Source organism: Dicentrarchus labrax, unplaced genomic scaffold (assembly GCF_905237075.1).
Source record: "Dicentrarchus labrax unplaced genomic scaffold, dlabrax2021, whole genome shotgun sequence".
Lineage (NCBI taxonomy): Eukaryota > Metazoa > Chordata > Actinopteri > Moronidae > Dicentrarchus > Dicentrarchus labrax.
In genome coordinates, this window is record NW_026136702.1 from 8368382 (window position 1) to 8390467 (window position 22086).

General features: G+C 39.6%; 2 protein-coding genes across 5 annotated transcripts; one reads left to right on the forward strand and one right to left on the reverse strand.

Annotated features, from left to right (window-relative positions):
- Positions 1-1041: 1041 nt before the first annotated feature.
- Positions 1042-16860, reverse strand: fam135a (family with sequence similarity 135 member A). 4 transcript variants are annotated; one of them, XM_051414962.1, is made up of 21 exons: positions 16582-16860; positions 14680-14809; positions 13070-13149; positions 11976-12115; positions 11015-11085; positions 10742-10915; positions 10267-10393; positions 8996-9149; positions 8388-8465; positions 7978-8027; positions 6887-7045; positions 6723-6796; positions 6396-6541; positions 4330-6274; positions 4050-4210; positions 3862-3953; positions 3661-3758; positions 3218-3369; positions 2972-3082; positions 2764-2877; positions 1042-2193 (listed from the first exon to the last, which is right to left on the reverse strand). In XM_051414962.1, the coding sequence occupies exons 2-21, from the start codon at positions 14754-14756 to the stop codon at positions 1988-1990; spliced, it is 4209 nt and encodes a 1402-aa protein (XP_051270922.1). In that variant the 5' UTR covers positions 14757-14809; positions 16582-16860; the 3' UTR covers positions 1042-1987. The 4 variants fall into 4 exon arrangements, with proteins under 4 accessions (XP_051270922.1, XP_051270901.1, XP_051270911.1 ...); XM_051414941.1 differs by having other exon boundaries at positions 6396-6550; XM_051414951.1 differs by lacking the exon at positions 16582-16860 and adding an exon at positions 16287-16513 and having other exon boundaries at positions 6396-6550.
- Positions 16302-21361, forward strand: LOC127371876 (collagen alpha-1(IX) chain-like). Its single transcript, XM_051415076.1, has 7 exons — positions 16302-16358; positions 17224-17284; positions 18114-18143; positions 18294-18367; positions 19351-19437; positions 20167-20299; positions 20630-21361. Exons 3-7 carry the CDS (start codon positions 18127-18129, stop codon positions 21042-21044), a joined length of 726 nt encoding a protein of 241 aa, XP_051271036.1. The 5' UTR covers positions 16302-16358; positions 17224-17284; positions 18114-18126; the 3' UTR covers positions 21045-21361.
- The last annotated feature ends 725 nt before the right edge of the window (positions 21362-22086 follow it).

The window sequence follows — 22086 nt, forward strand, 5'->3', positions numbered from 1 at the left end:
TTCAATACAGTACTAAACAGAGTTGCCCCCTCCCGTGTTTTTGTGTTGGTATAGCGATCTCGTGCTAATTAGAGAGACAGTTTGGGACACTTGTTGTTAGCTAAGAATGCCATTAGGTTGTCCCTGGAAATCAATTAGTTTTTAATTAGTGTCTCTTGTATTTTAATCAATATGTCGGCTCTGAATCGGAGACTTTTTTGCTTTTAATATCATCTGCTTTCACAGTGAATGAAGACGGAGAGCTGCTATGAAACACACGACTAATTAGCTTTTTTTATTTTGGATGTTGGAAAAGAAATGTTTCTCTTCTACTTAATAGTTGTTTTTTTTATGTGTGTTTACTGTATGTCTGTGGGCTTAATATTTCAATAAAGGAGTTAAAAAATAGTCTTTGCCATTGTCACCTTGTAGCCTCAGTCTGTCTTTGTCTAGTCAGTGAAATCATCCCCTTTTAAAAAATACATGCAGTCTCCAATCAGTATATTGCAAAAAGGCTGTAACTATTAATAAGTAATACATTATATATAATACTTCCAGTATTGAAAGCATTATTGATAATGATGACACTGAAATAGTATGATTTATAAACTTTAGTATTAATACACTTCACAAGGTTCCAAGCAAAATACTGCACACATTCGCCAATGCACTGTGATGACACTGCCATCTGCAGGGTCATTTGATCCATTGCATAAAGAGAAAAGCAAATTTGAAGGAAGAATGATAGAATTATTGTTTTTAAAAAATGGCAACACACTGACAAACTGAAAACAAGTACTGAAAAAACTACAGGATTACTATCACTGCTACATGTGCTCAATCACAAAGAACCCAATCATGAGAGGAGCTTTGCATCAATATAAATCAGAACTAGACTTTCTAAAATGTTCCAACAGTGGCTGAAATTAGTCAGCACATTTAAATATGACTGTTTTCTTTACAAACTGCACAAACCCCACTTTCAATCATATTGGACAGCATTAGTAGTAGTTACTTTATAGATCCTGAATGCACTCAAGAAATAAATAAGTCATATAACCATTTCATAATATGCATATTTAATGGTAGAGTATGATGATATATAAACAATTTTCCAAGAAACATTTTTTAATTCCAACCAATACTTTCCAGTTTAAACACATAAATAATCACCAAATGATACCAACCAAATACTTTCATTAATACAAGTTCATATAACCAACATGTGCTTTTGATGAATCATGATCATTGCTTGAATCCCCTGTAATAAAATGTTATGTCATAGGCAAAGCTTTATTCTCCCAACACCAGGTTGGGTAAATGTTGTGCAGAATGCTCCAATGGCAAGGAACAGCGTAAAGTATTAAGACCAAAGCCAAGGCTGCAAAGTTTGAGCGACAATCCTATTTCAAATGCAATATTTGCCATTAAAAATTGATGGAAAATTGTTGATAAAAAAGTAACTTGTACAAATGACCATTTTCAGTACAAAAGCTTGTAAAATGTAGGTGTGGTGCAAATCAATGCAGTGTCTCTGAACATTGGTGGAAAAACATTTGCAATGGTGAGGACAGTATGTGCAGACTTGACTCGGGCCAGCTCACCAAAACAGCCATTTCATTTTTGTAGCAGCTACATTTCCAGTTCAGCATCTAAAATGAATTGAATAACTTGGAGAAAAATAATTAAAAGTAAAAACATAATACATAAATAACACTGAAAATATAGCATATGATGAGGGAAATCATTTCCCAAACACAACAAAACAAAACAATGTTTTAAAAATGGCAGTAGAAAAATAAAAATGAACTCAGTATCCACCATGATTCCAATATGAAATGAAAGAAATTGTGATTTTGCTCATATGTCTTTGAAAAGTGAGTATACATGTAGTTATTTAAAAACTAAGAGATAATCAAGATACCATAATCAGAATAAGGTTAAGATGCAGTGAGGTATTAGCTCCACATTCCTCTTATCCATCCATGTGTTTGATTCTGCCGCAGTTCTACTGAAAGAACTTGAGGCCTGCAACAAGGAAGAACTTCTCCAGGAAGATCTCAGAATCTAGGACGGCAATGTGGGCGGCCCGGCCGATAAGGGAGTTGGCTGTGTTGGGCAGGGCATGAATGACATCATATCGCACTAGATTACAGTCTTTGTTCTGAAGTACTGGCAGCAGCAGGTTCTCAATCATCTCAGCATACACAGGACCTGGTATAGACAAGAATGAAAGAGGCTGAACAAGGCAAGGGTTGGTCCGATCGATATTCTTTAGTCAATTTAAGCCTCTGTGGGTAGAACAGTACAATGGCCAACAATTTAGTTTATGGACAAAATCAGCCAATCCTGATTTAGTCTACACTGCTTTGTGTCCTTTTTTTTTTTTTTTTTAAACAAATTAGTTACAGTAGGAAAGGCAGGAAATAAAGAATGAACTGAGGAATGTAAAGAAGTAACAAAATAATGGAGGGACAGAAGGAAGAACACCTTCAATCACCTTTAAAAAGTAGTAAAATAGTATTGACATTTGGAGAGTGACAAAAAATTGTTTGTCACTGACCAAATACTTACAGACTGGACTGAAGATTGAAAATAATACGGAGAAACCACATTAAACGGGTCAAATTGCAGACCGTGGTCAGGTATGTCAGTACCCATAGAATTATGCTTGTTCTTCTTGCTTGCTCCTCTCCAATTAAGAACACCTACATTTGTCAAACACAAATTGTCTTGGCCAGTTATTACAGCAGCGTGCCCATCAGAGATATTGCTCCAACTCACCTGTTTGTTTGTCCTTTAATGCAGTTTTGCACATTTCTATTCGAGCAGAATGATAGGGGACATAGCGATCCTGCAGTGACCCCACCAGCACCACATTTTTGAAAAACTGCAGACCTTCAAGAGCAGATAAATAGAAAAGTTATCTCTCCAATCTCAAAATACAGCCTAAAATGTCTTTGGTAAAAAAATAAAAAACTGCAAAGCTAACCAGATTTCTTGCTGAGCTTGTAGAGGAAAGTTTGGCGAGGATCAGAGTGATCACGGCACGTCAGCTGCAACAGTGACCCTGACTTTTTCCACTTCTGCATGAACCAAAGGCCTAGGAACAAACAGTTAACAGTTATTCAACAGGCTTCACAATAATGATAAATGACTGAACTGAAAGTTACTGAAATATCTAAAAATTAGAAGTTGTAACATCTTCCACTAAAAACTTAAATGTTTTAAAACTTACCAGTGTTGACCAGAGCAGAGCTGTTGTACAATGTGCCCAGGTGAGGTCCAGAGAGAGAAAGGAAAGTGTGCAGCCTGCTCAGGTAACATTTAAACCTAGGCCTAGTTAGCACTGAGCGAACAATGAGGTTCCCCAAGGAATGACCTACAAAGCTGCAAATAAAGAATAATTAGAAACCATAAAGACACCAAACAACATTTATGTGCACCTCTGTCACACTTTTAGTGTGTGAAATAGAATTAAAATAACTGGATGCATCGCCTCCGCAATATGAGTGATAATGTGGGCTTTAAAGGCATGGAAAAATGGTGCACACTATGCTTTGAGAACACATATACTGGAGTGAAGAGCTCACTGCTACTCTATCATTCAACTGCTTGATGAATCACTAATATATGCTTTTTTCTTCTGCTGTTACATTTGGGTAGAAGGGAACATTTTACCTTATCTTTGACACCGTGAGGTTGTATATCTGAATGTACTGGACTATTTCATCCAGCAATCGGTCTGTCATTGACTCAAAGTCAGCAAACGTGTCATTCTGTGGATGAAAAGAGTATTGCATTAAAAGAAAAGATGTTTTGGGGTGTGTTTGATTTACAAAGGACAGGAGATCATCACTGTAATGCCTGTGGGACACTCACCTGGTTCCTCTCAGACATTAGGAAATCTATACGAGCACCTGGCAGTCCAAGCTCTAGGTAAGTCTTTACCAGTCTCAGGTCTGCACTGTTACCTGAAGCAATAAAGGGAACATAGGACATGTTTTTAAATACTAAAAAAAAAAAACTATAAAAGGAACAAATTTATCCTGGAAGATAAGGTTTCCTACCATCCAGGCCGTGGACACAAACTATGAGATGGATGCCTTCTTCACAGCTTTCATCTTCCTCCAAGCTGAAGTAGGGCACAGTGGACGCCAGCTCAGGTACCTCACTATACAAGAAGCCAGGTAGCCTTAGCTGTTTCATTTCTTCCTTGGCCTTAATGAACCTGCATATTTAGAATTAAATAGTTAATGAATATTAATATTATAATGTGCGAGACGAGACAAATGTCTGCATTAAGTATATAACAGTTGGATATGAGAAAGATTTTGCAAAATGACTCACGCTTTCATCTGTGGTGTGGGTGCACATTCATACCACCGCAGGCTAGAGGAAAGGGAGGTGGAGGGACAGGGAGGTCTTCCAAAGCTGTGCCCAACACTGCTCGAGGCAAGGTTGGAGCAGATGGGAGCTTTTGATAAATCCTTGGTTTCATGAAGGTATCCGATGCCAAGCTGTTCAAAAAGAAGACTTGTCTCTTGAGCAGCTGCATCACCAACCCCACTCTGCTCCTCATCGGCAACGCCGTTCACAAAAGCATAGCCATCACCTTCCTCGTAGTAACCGTTCTCGATCATCTCGTGCTCCGTCTCGTCCTCGTCCTCCTCAATCTGTGGTCCTGTCTGGATTCCCAGTGTGATTGCAGATGTTTCTACAGGGCTGATCTCGGACACATCTGTGCTAGAGCATGAGCCGAAGTAGTTCTCTACCATCCCACGTTTTACCAGATCAGTGCTACTGGTGGCAGAGTTACTGGAGGGGCAGGCAGTATGGGGTTCACTGCGGGATTCTTTAACAGCCCCAGAACCAGATGCTCCCTCTAGTCCAAATTCAGAAATGCCTATTAATTTGGTGTCTGTTTCCAAGTCAAAGGCAGGTTTTAAGAGTTGGGAATCACCTGCAGCAAGGTCAGGGGCGCAGGCCACATCAATGGCAGGTCTGTTACTGACATCCCCAGAAAAGACTAAACTTTGTTCTTGTATCAAGACACTGGACTTCCTGCCTCGGACTTCGGCTCCACTGGACCCCCTGGAGGAACCTTCACCCTCATCATCTGAAGGCAAGGAGTTTATGGAAGTGAGAGACGACTGGACTCCACTGACAGCGCTGTTATTTTCTGGGTAAAGAATCTCTGCTGCACCACTGGGCTTTTGCACTGAGCTTTGCTGAACAGACCGTGGGAGGGGCCTCTCAGGCTGTGGGGTGGTAACACCTGAATCAGCAATGCCAAGCCCTGCACAAGTCTGCAGTCCTGGCACAAGCTGAGTGGCAAAGGAGCTGGGCTCACTCTCAATGCCCGAGTCCGAGAGGCGAGACGAGGCACTGGGGGCTCCTCCATCTGGCAGCCTAATACAATCACTCTTAACATGTACTGAGACCAGGCAGGACTGGCTACGCTGTGCAGCCTCTTTGCCTGGTCTTTCAAACACAGAGTCCAACACAGATTGTTTTGAGTCACAGAGGTCTGTCTGGGTGATCTCAGGAATATTACTGCTTAAAGTTCCATCAGTCCGACATGGTAGAAGAACTGTTACTTTGTCCCCTTGGAATGGGTCTTTGTTACTTGGTTTTACCTCAATTTGCTTCAGCCCAGCAGACCACTGTGGCAGATTTTGGCCAGCATGGTCAACTTGTTCATCTTTGTGAAGTGGTTGCTTGCATGTAGCAATAGCCCCAGTACCTGCCTGAGGGTTGTTCTGTGCGTCCAAGTTTGTAGGATTTTTGAAAAAACCTTTCTGACAAGCAGCGGTAGTTACATTGTCATCTGAAACAGAATCAACAGCACTGTATCCATAATGTGCTGAGGTGGCACCAGAGTCAAAAACAGAATTGGCATTAGTCCTTAAATAACTACTTGAACCCCCCTGCAAGGTATCTCGTTCCTCTTCTTGGTTTAGGGGAGCTTCTCCCTCCTTGTACTTTGTGCTGGTGTCACTGAAAGGAGCTTTGAGGTTCTTATAGCCCACAAGAACTACAGAATCCTTTGAGCCCTGTCTAATCAGCTTTTTGGAGTTCTCAGTCTTTGAATTTTTCTTTAGTTTGACTGACTTGCCTTTGGACTTAGGCGGTGGATCATAGCTGTCTGGCCAGGGGTTATCCATGGGGGCACACCGAGACTCAGGTATGGGGCTGGCTGCTGCACTGCAGTCCTTAGAGTTGGGCTTGTCCGTTTTGCTGGACACCGAGCCAGTCCTTGTATTGTGCATTCCCAGCCAGGGTCCATCACGATCTTCAGAATCAAACCAGGGTGAACATAAAAAGGCAACAAACGAAAACATATTTGGTTTAAAAAGAGAAGTCAGTGGATCTACTGACTGAAGTTCTAGTTGAGCGGCAACTGTGTTACTGACCTTCAGTGATGGAATCCAGGTATCTATCCTCAAATATGATCGGCAGGGAGCTAACATCACCATCCAGGTCTGCACATTCCACTGGAAGTGGAGGCAAAGACAGGAAGTAGCTGGAGCTTTTGATAGCATTGGTCATCTGCTGGTGACTGTGAGCACTTAAGGATGGGGGAAGGGGGGAAGGGAGACAGTAAAAAAAAAAAAGAAAACAGTCAGGGTTTACCATACTTGGGCTATAGTATTTCAGACAAGCAGGTACTGGTCTGGCGCAGGCGCGATAACAGCAACACAAAATTTTCCAGTCAAGACAAACATGTCACTGCAACTTACTGTAGTTCCTGATAGGCCAGGGCAGATTGTCTTGGATGTTCAAGACAAAAGAAAGCCTCAGCAAATCGCCTTACCTTTAATAACACAGTATTACAAGAGTAAGTCAATGGTATTATTCAGAAGTATTACTGTCATTCAACGATAACTAGTCAGTTGGGACTCACTCTTAGTGTATGGTGCTCGATAGCTAGCAGTGCAGCAACATGCTCCTGCAGGGACACTACCTCTAGGAATTGTCCCCAGAGTGCCATGAGCAGAGAGCAGAGCTGAGCCAGGTTCATGTTTACCAGTTCTGCCAGCTCGTCAGGAGACTCTGCTTTATGCTAAAAACACAAAGACAAAAGTCACCCACCAGGGGGCACAAGTGATCATATTTCCCTAACAGCATAAAGAACAATGGCATCCAGTTCTATAAAAGAGGGCTTTGCTTTAAGTAATATTTAAAATACAGTTAAAAAATTATTCTAATGTTCCTTGTCAACCGATTCCTTTGTCACAGACATTTTTTTCACTGCTTACAAAATAATGAATATTTCCATCATTAAAAACGTCCTTGTTATAACCATCTAAAGCTGTGAATCTATTACCTTTCCTGTGTTTGTCTAAACTTTTGTCACTGGATATATAATATGAAATACAAAGTTGAAAACAAAGTGCAATATCCTGAAGAGGCGAGAATGTGCCACTATCATCTACATACATTCCTTTCATTCCACAGCTCTGCAAAACATTCTCTATCACTCCTGATCTAAACAGGGCCATCCTATCAGGGCTTAAGGACCCAACCACTTCAAACTGGTTACCTCACCTACACAATTATGATTATTTTTAACACCATTCTACCAACTGTGAAGTAACATTGTTTAAGTCCACGGCTAAGTTCATCATTGCCTACAAAAACAAGCTGTTCATAATCAAATAAATACCATAAAAGATTAGTTATATGACCATACACAGCCAAGTCAATCTTACTACGGCTGCTGTCATTTATGAAATGCAACATTATTGAAATCTTCCAATAAATCAGAATTTCACACCCATCCCCTCTAGTCATAGAGACACATTCATCCAATGAAAGATTCTTGACTTTTCCTACAACTTCTATATGGCCCTCTGCCATATTTTCAGTTAACACAGCCTGGCCCATAAACAGTAAACTTGTTGATCAAATAAATGTTTAAAAATCCTATAAATGTTTTGCATATTGAAGGACAATTATCAGAGACAAAAAATAGAAAAACTCAACAAGTCTTACCTTGATTTGTTCACATAACTCAGCTAGACGGGCCTCTAGGTCAAGTTGTTCTGAGGAGGCAGAAGAACAGTATTACTAAGAATTACTATTAGCATTTATTCATTTAAAGAAGAATCTGCAAAACAGGTTTAATAAGGAAGTGGTAAGAAAGTACTTTTATAAGACATGGCCAGAGATGGCTACAACATCTACAGAACCACTGTTACGAGAATCTTTGACCAAGGCCTAATTATAAAGATGGAAAGAAAGATTGAGTGTAGTGTAGTAGTGAAAAGATGACATGACAGCAGTTTATGTATATTGTCTCTGCAAAGTGGGATATAGAAAGGACATGGTGTTTTCTACGAGAAGGAAACTGGAGTGAGGAAGAAAAGGGAGAGATTTGAGGTGCTGTAAGGGTCGGGACATACCTATGTAGACGTGCCTTTGACTTCGGGGATAGGGTCTTCTGAGTACTCTCTCATATAGGACTTGCATGCTGGGCTTTGCTAGTAAGATTGCACATATTTAACTTTTTTATTATTTGGTCCTCTGGCATGGGTTAATATCTGTCCACTTGTGTGGATTAGGTTTAGTGAGCCATAGTAAGAATGATGAGTTGTGTTTGGGAGCGGTTACAATTTGTCTTTACTCTACTGGTTAACAGACATATCTACTGAATTGTGTGAAGTATTATTTTGTAAGTACAATTAACTAAGATTAGTCAACCACAGTCCCTAAATTAACTCAGTGGGTTGCTGGTTGTGTCTGTTTAAAGGGTAGAATATGTTAATGTGTAGGGATCAGATGAAATGAAATGAGAACATAACACACTTGCAATATGCAACAAATGCCAATGCTGAAAAGACAAAACAATGAAAATCCATCCAAAGCAAAAAAATGAATTAGAAAGTATTGCATAACTTTGTGAATACTTGCTTCTTCTCGGTGTGCAGAGCCACATTTTAATAAGTCTGGCATTTAAGAGGCCAACCCCACATTCTGACACGAGTTGATGTGAATACACAGTGCAGTATACCTAGTTCCATACGATGGGAGGAGGGCAGGTCCTTGGTAATAGAGGTGAAATAGCCGAAGAGGCCCTGGTAGGCTAGTAGGAGATGGGAGCAAAGGCTATGGTGCAGACTGAAGGCATGCTGCAGACAGTGGTCAGACACCAGGAATGTCCTGCCCTGAGGATCACGAGGGACACAGAGGAGAGGCATTAGATGATTTAATTCTGTAAAGAGTATTTCTGCTGTTCTGAACACTTTCTGAACACTCCAAGCAAACATTTGGTTCGTAGTCACTGCCATTGGAAACATGTAACATAATGTGTAATGTTTTTGACGATTTAAGTTAAGATTGTTGTTAATAATGTGTTCTGCATTAAATCTAGTCAGTGCTTACAAACCGAATTTAGTGGAAAACTATTTTTAGTGTATTGACACTGAGACTGTGTTGATCCATTGCATGCCAATAGAAATATTGTATATAGAAAAGACAAATATATGTTACTGTACACTGTGTGTCTCATTACTCTAGTATTACAGTAACCACTAGAGTCCTATAAGTCACAAAAGATTAACCTACCAGTTAGTTCCAGACATTTATTTTATGTGCAATCACTTCATGCCAATACCCTATAGTGGCTTCTGCACAGATGCCTGTAGTGAAATGAATAGTGGTCGATAGGTTGTTATTCCCAAACTGCCCATTAGCAATGCATCCAAGGAGTGATGAGGGGCATTGCCTCTGCTCTGCCTGGATGAGTGTGGTACATTCACAGCTTTAGCTGGCCACCTTTCTGTGTCAGGAGAGGCCAATTACTCGCGGCCAAATGTGACAGTGGTCTGATAGTTTCCTCTTCTTCTGCCTTATCTGTCAACAGCCAGACACACCTCCACGTGCTTCAAATGCAATCAATGTAACACACCTTTCTACCTGAGGTGTAGAACTGTCAAATCTACAGTCCACAGCAATGTCGGTGTACCAATCAAAGCTTGTATTACTGGCAGGTAGCCTTGCTTAAACAATACATACCAGGCTGTTTTTATCCTTCTAGCTTTATTTCTCCTTCGTAAAAGGAAAACAACCCGAGTTCCAGCGCATATATTAAGTTATTATTAGGTTTATGACAGTCATCTACTTTTCATCAAGTGCTTAATTTAGCCTATTGAAACATGGCAAAACTTGGAAAATGAAACGAAGGTGACATCTTTCAGACTTTTTTAACAGCTCAAAAGGTTTAGTAGCATCTTCAAATTTAAAACAAATCTGAGAAATTGCTATTCAAGGGGGTTCACTTACATCTGGTGATACTTGCTTGACATAACTGTTGCCGAACACCACATTCTCCAGAGGTGGGATGACTGAGTCTTTGCTCTGTGCTGGAGCGTTGCGGTTAAGCCATGTGGATTTCACTGGTCGAGGCAAACTAGGTAAACACAGAGAGTGAAATCAAACTCAGCTAATCACCTCAAGAACGTAATAGGATCCTTATAATCAGGTTTCCTCTACTTCTCATTCACTGTTGTACATGAATATCAAATTAAAATTCAACAACTATGATGTTTGCTTCAACTTTTTATTACATTTAAGTAAAAAGGTTTGTGTTGGAATTTACTGCAAATTAACATAGTGAATAACATAATGGAGATTAAAGACCTCCAACACTGTGCTGGAATATATATATATATATATATATATATACTATATTCAGTGCAGGAATTGTCCCTCGTCTGTGAGCGCCCACATTTTTTCTTGGGTTAGGTAGCAGTCTGACCTGATAAGGGGTTGATGTAGTGCCACTAGGGAGGCATGGATGGCTACAGAGATGACAGACAGGTGGAAGTAGTCAAACATGACGTTGACGTGTTGATGGATGCCTCGCTGAAGGCTAAAGTGCAAACGAAGTGTGCGGCCACTGATATTCTGTAGAGAGCTTGGATCATCTGGCCTGTGGAAATTAAATAAGGAAGATACAGAGGACTGTATAAGTGTCTTGATTACATTAGAGATGCAAAAGTATATGCAGTTAAAATGTCGCAACACTTACGTGTAATCACCATCTGTGAAATATAAATCCAAGAAGAGCTGGAAATCCATGTCATTGAGGGACTCTTCCACCTGGTGATGTTGAGAAACAGTAAAAACAGTCAAATGTATGTCCTAAGTTGATGTGCAAGATCTGTATTTCACCAATTAAGGGTTAGGGTTTTTTTATTTGATATATCAGCTCTAAAGAGTCAAATATATTCTAAAGCCTTTGCTTGTTGTAATCCGTTGCCCTGAGGATAAACCAGCTGTCAAAAACACTCCAATTCGCCCTGTTAGAACAGTTGAACTTCACATTCATAACACAAGGCTTCTCGAGCGAGTTAACTACAGAGTGGCACAATAACAATAAATAGAAGCAATTTCGGTGAAGATATTCATTGTGACAGCTGTGCTGCTTTGGGTTTATAAAAAACACAACCATTTCAGTTATATTTTGCAGGTGCATCATGCTTCTAATGTGCTTGGTTGAGGACAGCATCTGAACTTACAAATTGTGTTTATATGGGTTAAAAGTTCCAGTTAAAAGTTATTGATTTTACTGGGCGCCTTGCTGCAGCGGCCCAGGGTTCGAATCCGACCTGCAGTCCTTTGATGCGTGTCATCCCCTCTTTCTGCCCCCCTTTTCTGTCTGTCTTCAGCGGTCACTATCATAAAGGCAATAAAAGCCCCAAAAAATATTTAAGGAAAAAAAATTATTAAAAAATTATATAGGAAAAAAGTTATTAATTTTACACAAAGCAAGCAATATATAGCCACTGCAAAAAAAGGCTATATTCAGCTGTCAAACACACTAATCTAAATTGGATTGGCTTTCAATGCACATCTACTTTAGGCTAAGTGGTCAGAGAGGAGTGACATCATGTAGGTAAAGATAAGAGAGGGACTGTACTGGCAAATACACAATAATAAATATTTTATTAATTTCCAGTAAAAGCACTAATATTCTTTCTTAAACTTACCTTCTTCTCATCCAGCAGCATCATCACTTTGAAGAGGAGGACATCATTGACCACAACCTCTTCATTCTTGTACAGGATTTGGAAAGTTTTGCTGCAGATGACATCATCTTGGACTGAAGCAGGAAACGCCAGATCGGAGCCTTGACAAAAAACACTATGATTAACTGTGTAAAATAACAATCAGGTCATTATAGCCAACCTGTCCACATTAGAATTCTCTGTATAACCTTTAGAAACACATGATCTGGTGCTGTGACCTGACCAGGAACTGAACCACCAGTATGGCAAGTTTTGTTACACATGGCTGTTCAAAGATGGAGGGAAATCTAGATTAATTTTTCAGATCCAAATATATAAATGAGCCACCCTACAGGTAATGATATTCTCATTAACTGTGCCAGTACTTATCTGCCAAAGTATATCTTATTAGGGCTATTTCCCATCAACTCAACTCAACAAGATTCACAAGTCATAAAAATGGAAAAATAAAACATTTAAGCATGGGAGTTACACACCATTGACGATCCTGTTTATTTACAAAACAAAGAATTCAGTGCTTTGTGTGAAAGGAGCACTGCAGCTCTCTAAGCAAAGGGGTGAGGCACAGACACAAAGCCTGAGAGAAATGCTGAGAAATACAGAGAACAAGGAGTGGCATGTGAGCTGCCTGCCAGCACAACAATAAGTAAACCAAATCTGCAATAACAACTATTTCCTTGAAACAGTGCTAAAATCTCAGAGCTGAAAGGAAATTCAAGTAAACATGCAAGTCGGAACTCAGAAGAACTAGTGTGACTGAATTAGTGTCACCTGCATTTACAGAGAAACAGCACACTGATAATGAAAGCAGCAGTGTTACTTTATGCATACTGCAGGCTACTAAAAATTTACTTTAATGGCTTTAACTTAGGAATTGAGGGGTAGGGGGCAGAGCTTAGGGTTGACCAACTGCATCCGCAAAGTGCACCTGAATCCTTTCAGAGTACAGGAGAGGGTAGTGTTGTGTGGGTAGATTCAACCTTGTGCACAAAAATAATAAATGTTGTATGAAAAAAAACTGTTTATATGATACACATCTTCAAAAATGTATTTACCTCCCGGATGAAGTAGACTGGTCTCAACTTTGTGTGGGACCCGGGGTGGCACCTTTAGACTGGCACGAATCTGGTAGAACCTGAAAATGCAGCCAATTTTAACAAATGAATACAGTTATGAAAAACTAGCACTTTTAGCTTGGCCCAGAGCATCACTAAAGCCTTGGTGAAAGGGGAACAGACTGCACGGGTTATCTACAAGTGCCTCTACTTGTAAAATGACACTACACCCTTCATAAATGAATAATGAGCACTTTCTTTTGCAGTCACTCATGTGGTAAACCTGAGCTCTTAAAGCAGTGATGAGGCGGGGGCATATAGCAGGAGTTTAATCCAAGCAAAGTGAAGTATCATTACATTGCTGCAGTAAAAAAGAATTTTCAGATGTTAAAGACTTTTTGAGCTGTGCAGCTTAAACAATGCAACACATGTTTGCTCCTTTCCATAAAACATGGCAATTCTGTGTTTGTTGGACACCATGTTGGGTGTTTTTTAAAAAAGAAAAGGGTAGTCTGGGCTGTAACTTGTTTCCTGTAGAAGAGCATAAAAGCCTGTAAGTGACAGCTACATGGTTTATTCAGTGTTATATGCTATGCAACACTGGAATGCAGCTCAGTCCTACCAAACAATAATAGTCTGACATGATTATTTGTGGAGACCAGCTGTCTGTGATATATTACTCGACAGATCCATCATTTAGCTAAAACATGCCTTTCTAACAAATCTATATAATATCGGATTTCCGTGCCAGACCTTTGTTGTACATTAAATACTATAGTTGTTCCAATACCAACACAGTTCTGAATAAAGCAAATTGGCTAATCTGAGTTTCAATCCAAATGTTATTTTGTTGTCCTATTTAATTAGTCATTATTATTTACAGTATTATCTTGCTATAAAATGACTCTAAGGACAGCATTACAGAATCTGTTTATTTATTCATGTTCTGTTTGATTAAATATGATGTACTTTATGTCAATTAAATGTAAATTGTATTATCCCTGCAGCTTTAAATTAAGTGAGTCACAAAACAGAAGCCCATTGCCTGTGCTCACTTGATACACTTTGCTGCACTTTTAACAACTTTTCTTAAAATTCTTAAAAAAAGTTATTTACTGGGTACTTTTTTGAATACTGGCAAGTTAATGTAAAAATCTACCCTTGCATCTTTACCTCTGAAATTCACTGTGTCATATAAGAGAACCTAATCATCAAACAGAAACTGAGAAAAGGTAAGCAAATACAAATATATAAAATAGTATACTTAAGCAATGTTTAAAATATTCTATGCTGTCTGGACAAAGAGCATTTGTTGAGCACCTGAAGGTCTAAACAAGATTGTCAATTATTCCAGATTGGCTGGGACACTCACAGAATACATCTTGGTCCCCCTTCTACCACAAGTTGAAAACCAAGTGTTGTTCAAGTCCTTCCAAAGAACACCATCACAGCTGACCCATTTTTAATTAGCAAGGTAAACTTGTCTGTAACGTATGCTTGTGAAAGATATTTCTTTGGTTGAGCATTAAATAACTGCCACGGTGCCACCAGCAAAAAAACACATGCCAAAAAATATCACACAATATTAGTTCTCTAGAGACAATACTCACCCTCTTTGGAACAGGTCCACATTGTAGAACTTGTGGAGCTCCACAGAGAACTCCACGGTGGCCTGGACTTCAGTCATATTGGTCTCTACAGGCAGAGATGCCTTACATCATCTGGGATACACCTGTTGGCCTACGGGTAAAAGTAATAAAACATGTCATTTCAGCGCCTCCAAACTGGTTAAAATACAGTATTCCACAAGAGACATACTGCCAAATACCAGACTGGAACTTATACGGTAAAATGATCCCCCAAGTCACAAAAAGCCAAGACCGAGTCCGATTATCTTCAAAAATCAGAAGCCAACAATTACAATAAAACACCAGCAGTAGTCATACAGTCACAAGATCAAGCTTAAGAATATGAAGGACTTGAGTTATGGTCGACTTTTTAGGGGAATTAATAGTAGGGCATGAGATCTACATTTGGCATAGGAGGCATTCTGTCCTCTGGGCATAAGTACTGAACAGCACAGACAATTATAGCAGTAGTATGAGAGGATAAGGGAAAATACTATGAATAACATCACATAAATAGGCCTGAAATATAAGATCACCAATTGGTAGTGTTACAAATAAACACAGACATCTGCGTCAGTTAATGAAAACGTTTTAGCTCAAGATTTATTTAGACCTAATTTAAAAAAAAAAAAAAGCCATATAGTTTTTTTTGGCTGTAGTAGGGGAAACCTAAAACTGGCAAAAACAATCATACAGACGCTCCCTAAATTAGTCATGTATGAAATGAATAAATCATCCACTGGGAGACAACATGTCATTGTGTTCATGCCAGTGAAAACCAATATGAGACACAAACGGCCACCCTGAATTTGACCTGGTTGACACGGATGCCTAATGCACAGCAAATAGAGCCAGGTTACGTTAATATCTAAATATGCCTCCCTTCCTAGAAGAAATGATCCTTCAAAAGGGCACGACACAGAGGACCAATACAAGGACACTACTAATTAAATAAATTATGACGCATTTATGTTTTAACTTAGGGTGTTAATTCCCTAAACTACGCCACTCTTACAAAATGTGACAGAAATTATTAGTTAGACAGACGATTTAGTCGTATGAATCAAGCAACCAAGTACAATTTCTACAAAATCATTATGAGTTTTAAAGTCGTCCGAGTCTTAAACCAAGAGAATTGTCTAAATATGTAACACTACACTTCAGTAAAGGCAATTAATAATGATTACATTAAAGGTGAAATAAGGCGTTGACTGTTTTGAATATCGATACGTCTGTGCATAACCTTACAACGCAAACTTGTAAAAGGTAACAAAATTGTTATTTGTAAAAAAAAAAAAAATTTCCCTAAGCAAACTCCGGCTACTGCTAATGAGGAAATGAAACGTGCACTTAAAGACAATTCAAGCAAACAACCCACTTCGGAGAAAGTAAACATTTAGCATTAGTCGTATTAAAAAAAAAATATATATATATATATATATATATATATATATATGACAAGGCCTTAGCAGACATCTTTACAAAAGGGGAACTTGAATGTCAAGAGCGAAAACCCCCCTCAAATCGCTACAGACTACTTTAGAAACAGCAGTTTCTCAATCTTAGCTTCACGGTTTTGATGCTATTACCAGAGTGAGCGAGGTGGTGAAGCTCCCAGCTGGTGGGCTCAATCTCGGCAAGGGTATCCTCAAGAGTTACAGGTGGGACGCGATCAAAACATTCTGCTAAGGGCCCACAAAAAAAGGTCGGAAAAGGCTCCGACAAAGACACAACATAACATACTTATAAAAACGACCCAAAAAAAAAAAAGTCTCGCTTGACAGCCAGTCAGTTAATGGTGCCCGTTAGCGTAACGTTAGCCACCCAGCGAACAGTTGTCACCGGGGCTAACATTAGCCGCACAGGCTAGCGGACGCTACTCACCATTGCGTTGGCGAGCTAACATTAGCTAGCTAACCAACGTTAGCTCCAATTTCAGTTCTCTCGTCGTCCTTTCGCTGCGAAGTGCTGACAGAAAACACCACCGTGCTGACTCTTTCACTTCCCAGTCTGGCTAACGTTATAGGAGAGACGCCCTTAGAATGACACATAGAGTAGACTGGTCGTGTATCTCTCATTACAGTGCTGTTCGCTAGCCATCGAGCTAACTGTGCCTAAACCTGAATGGCTGACAGCAGGCGCTGCTCCAGCTGCACGCTTACGAGCATCTAACTGCGCGTAACTGCACATACCAGAGGCGCAGTTAGACGCCGCATGCAAATTTGCTACCTGTACATTGAACATTGAATAGCTGAATACATGCAATAATGTGCAACAGTAATAATCATTATTATTAGCATTATTATTGTATATCCCAATTATGCTGCCTAAAGTTTGGCCTTATTTAATCATCACCTCTTGTGACACAATATGCATGTTTTATGAGTAGGTTAAAAAAGTGTTTAAGAATTACCACTACTATCCAAGGTTGTAGGCCCATTGGGTTGGCCGGTAAGGCGGTGTAGGTTTATTTATTTGTGATTTATTTGTGTCTTGAGCTTTGTTTTATTCTTCTCTCTTCTGCAGACCTACTGTGAATTGTTTGCCAACCTGCCAACAAAAGAGGACTTTAGTGCTGTTCCCTACAGTATGTATAGTGAGTTATGGGTGTAATAAGTGCAATATAAGTAATCAGTTCTTCTAAAGGGCCCAATCAATTTAGAACTTGAAACAAGTGAAAACTAGCAGGATATAGGGAGAAAATGTGAGGGAGGGACATTCATGTACAGTTAGCAGTTTCATTTGTTATTTCCCCGTACTAACACTTCCAAAAACGTTTGAAAGCTGGGCTTCCTGGTAATCAACACAATGTATTTCCATTGATTTTGGATGTTATCACAGTAAAGTCCTTCACCTTGTTTCAGGAATTGCCTCCTTAAAAAAGGATGAGTTTGCCTCTCAGTCTGACAGAGCAAACACAGCTTGAATTGCCTCTTAGTCAGCATCTCTTGATTCTCAGTTTGGACTGCACTGGAAACAATGCTGTCTGAATACCGTGCAACCATAGAGCGCACAAAGAATGTAGATCCCAAGAGTGCTGGGCAAATAAAGCAACCACAGGATAACAGCTTCTTCACAGCTAATTTACTTGATATTTCTTATGGTATACAATCATGAAAATACAAATGGGAGACAATACTGTGATTGTGCACTTGAAGAAACATTAACATTAAATCCAAGGTGGGTGCAGGAGAACTCCAGTGGAATGTAAAGTTGACACTGTGGAGACTGTTGACTCACTCCCCCAAATAAATGACAACAGTCAAGCCTATAAGAGACCCCTCACTGTGACCTGAAGTTTTTCACTCCTGCTGAAGAAGCAACTGTCCAGGGTCTTGTTCTCTCCTGGGAGCCAATCTGTAGAAACATCCAGCAGCAGGTGTTTTTATTTTATTTTATTTTATTTTATTTTCCAGATCAAGCTATGAAATGGGTGCAGTCAAAAGGTAAATCATTTACTGAGTTGTGACCGTGTGCAACATGTAATTGATGCCAGTATTGCCTATAATAATAATTCTATAATGACAGCCAAATGCAAACAAATACATTTCTCACACAAAATGCATGATAAGGTTTTTTTTCTGATTACATTCCAGGAATATCCTTCTGTACACATTGTGCTGCTGCTATGTGATCCCACAATACCTTTGCACAGGACTTCACTCTCAGAGTAAGTAGTCTTCTGCACTGCAAGGTTCAAATGTTGAGATAACGATGACAAAGGAAGACAAAATAATTTGAACGTTTCATAAAAAAAAAGCATTGAAGTAATAGAATTACCGGTGCAGTGCATTGCTGCAGAGGTGAGTCATGTCCTCTTGCATGCCAGTTATTAGTATCAGTCAACCCACCACACTCTATATGTTGTTCTACTGGTTAGTTTCTACTTGTGACCGTTGTTCCTCTTAAATGAAGCAGTTTCTCTGTGCTTGGCATGTCTTGTGGCATTCGTTCTGCTTGACATGTGTATTGCAGTTGCAGTAGCAGTGCAGTTTTTCTTTAATACATATACAACGCGGTCTATGGCTCTCTGTTAGCTGTTTCGTGTTGCAGAGCACATTTATTCCTGAATATATGGCACTTATTATATGACTGCATGAGGCGTTTACATTATTTTATCTTCCCTCCATATACACTGCTGCTCTTATCTATATTTTATGACACATGTCCTGTATGGGTCTGTGTAGCAGCACTAACATTGCTGGGTTAGGGAGTCCTGCTGTGCGCCTTATATAGATCCAACTGTGCACTAAATGGTAATACTGAATAAAATGCTCTAACAAATATAATAATGACAAAGCATCAAAATATAATATTACAGTATCAACCCGAGTCATACATTTGAACAGTGTCAGATGTTTAATGAAATGGCTTGAGAACGGAAATGGAGACAGGAATGCTGTGTTGTATGTGAACCATTTATTCAAACTTGATAAAGACCTTTAACTTCCTACCCAGATGAGTGAAACAGGAAAATCTAGAGCTTAAGTGTTAAAGGGGAAACCACAAACAGTAAGAGATAGCCTAATATTTATTCAAGGCAGTGGTGCAGCTTTCCAAACACTGAGCTTTTATTCCCTCCCCACAACACACACACGCACACACACACACTCTTCGACTACTAACCGGCTGCTTTCTGTTTCCATCTTGCAGCTGTGAGATTTTCATCTCAAGTTGGTATTCATAGGGAGCAGCAGTCCATGTGCCCTCAGATCAGCGTCGGGGAGGATCATTTCCCAGGTGGAGTCACAAAAACTAAGCACAGTTTGATTTTTTATTTGCTTGACATTTGCCCTCCCCACTGCATAAAGAAAAGAACTACATAATATAAATTCAGTTCAATTCAATTCAATTTTATTTGTATAGCACCAATTCATAACAGAAGTTATCTCAGGACACTTTACAAATAGAGCAGGTGTAGACCGAACTCCTTATAACATTATTTACAGAGACAAGTACCACTATGAGCAAGCACTTGGCAACAAGGGCAAGGAAAAACTGCCTGTTAAAAGGCAGAAACCTAGGACAGATCCTTCGGCTCTAGGTGGGTGGTCGTCTGTCTTGACCAGTTGGGGTGAAAGAGAGAGAGAGAGAGAGAGAGAGAGAGAGAGAGAGAGAGAGAGAGAGAGACAGACAGACAGGTGCACAGCAACAACAGTAGCAACAACTACACTAATAGTAGTGACTGATGATGATGAACATGACAACAGCAACGATGCATCCTATTAGTTCTATGTAATATATTACAGTAAAACGTACAAACATCAGGCAGATGCTGTTTGTTTGTGAAACTGGTGAAACTGTAAAATATCATCTTACACCAAAAAAAAAAAGTCTATTTTCAAAAGAAACATTATAGCAGCACCATAATAAGAATTTAGGTTTTGCACCATAGGATCTATCCAAGGTCTTGCATGACTTCTAAGAGGATTTTGTATTTAACCACTCTTTTTCCCCCTGTACACTTAGGCTTTTATATTATGTCCCAGTTCCACATTGCTGAGCTGGCAAGAAGGGGCACTGTTAAAAAGGTTCCTGGATCATCTCCTCAGCATGTTGCTTATCAAATAGGCCCAACCTTCAACTTCAGAATCAACACGAGGTAAGCTGCAGGGCGTTTTAAATGGAGTTATATGAGTGAACACTGACACCTAGTGGCTGAGCTGGCATAACACCATTCACCCTGTCCATGGTGCTGAACATCAAACATTGGCCTTATCTGCACCATCACATTCCTTCATTAACATCATTTATTAAGATATTACACAAATATAAAGTTTATTGTGATAATTTTACTGTTATAAAAAGAATATAGTGGACGATTAATGGCCAGCACACAGCAGAGTATCCTCATGAATCCTACTTAGAATATTGATTTTTAATCAAAGATGTAAACTGGATGTTTAATAAGAGCCCATCCCTTGTGTTTTAGGTCAGCTTATCCGCTGGGACTGCCAGAGGAGTTCGCATTTGTGGCTGTTCTGCGCATGAGTGGCCGCACCATCAATAAGAACTGGAATATCTGGCAAATGCAGGATGTGAATGGCAATGAACATCTGGCCGTCAGGCTCAATGGGGAGTCTAAGTCACTGGAGTTTACCTTCACAGCGTTGGACACCGGAGAGAGGCAGACAGTTGTCTTCAGCCCTCTGGCTTTTCTTTTCAATGAGCAGTGGCACAAAGTCCTGCTTGACGTCAGCAGGGGCTCCGTGTCCCTTTTCGTGGACTGTGTCCTGATCGGTTCTCAGAGTACACCACCCCGACAAAAAGTCAGTCTGGATGGCTTCACGTTGATAGGAAAGCTTAAGGACAACCCAGTGATGGCAATTCCGGTACGTTTCTTGTAGGACTGAGAACAACTTTTGCAATTAAAGAAATTATATATAATAGTTATTAATATAATAATATAAATGTCTGAAATCTTACAACAATAATAAAGTTCAGGCACTCTCAGAGTCCCAAAACGGCCCCTGGACATCCCAGCAGTAAATCATCAAGGGCAGGATATGATTAACTGTAGATTTTACCAGTGTGGCATATTTTCTGACTCACTAACATATAATGACATTATTATTTCTCATTATTTAAAAAATATTGCTCCAATTGTATTGTTTCATTCATTTTTTTATAAAGAGGAACCCCGTGTTTGTCTGTCCTTTCACATTAAAGTACATCCTCCTTTGAAGGGTATATTTTTTCCCGATCAAAAATCGCGTAAAGTTGTTGCAGCAGTAGTTAAATTAACTCTGTGAAAAGAAAGACTATCAAATGTGACACTGTATGTGCTATAAGCTCAGGATTTTCTACTTGTTCCCCTCAGGAATCCTTGACATGCAAACGTTTAGGAATCCCTGTCTTTTCTTCTCACCCTCCTCTTTGGTTTGTCTGTGACAATGTTGGGCAGTTCAAGCCCGCTGTCTCTCCATTCAGGCTTTGCTGACAAATATGTGGAATTTGTTGCAGCTTCTGGTGAAGAATACGAGCTGTGCACAGGCTAAAACCATCCTAAAGTATCACACCACGCATATCAGGTGGTGGATGGTTTCCAAATAATCCAGCGTTTTTGCTGTGCACGATTACGCACGAAAGCGCATCCTAATATGAGTTCACATTTACCACCTTTAACTGCTTCATAACTTGTATATAAGCTTTTAAAGCCTACGGGAATGTTTCCATAATAAGTCCCAGACAAATGGTTGTGCAAACACAGCCTGCTTCTAAATGTTATTAATTGAAACAGCCTCTTGATCTTGGGACACTGTGGCGATACAGGGGTGTGGAGCTTTAACACACTTGTTCCAGCTTTAGGGCGCGGTACTGTACATATGTTATGGTGATATTGTGCTGATTTATTATTTCCCTTCATTTATTTAACAAGTTTGAACTCCA

Bases quoted from the DNA above. Each gene is read 5' to 3' on its own strand.
- fam135a (XM_051414941.1), bottom strand. From the start codon at position 14,756: ATGACTGAAGTCCAGGCCACCGTGGAGTTCTCTGTGGAGCTCCACAAG. The intron at 8,466-8,995 runs GTATACTGCACT...CAATCTTACTAG, and splicing joins CTCCCATCGTATGGAACTAG to CAAAGCCCAGCATGCAAGTC. The intron at 6,551-6,722 runs GTAAGTTGCAGT...CCCATCCTTAAG, and splicing joins CTGGCCTATCAGGAACTACA to TGCTCACAGTCACCAGCAGA.
- LOC127371876 (XM_051415076.1), top strand. The intron at 18,368-19,350 runs GTAAGTAGTCTT...TCCATCTTGCAG, and splicing joins CACAGGACTTCACTCTCAGA to CTGTGAGATTTTCATCTCAA. The intron at 19,438-20,166 runs GTGGAGTCACAA...CTGTACACTTAG, and splicing joins CGGGGAGGATCATTTCCCAG to GCTTTTATATTATGTCCCAG.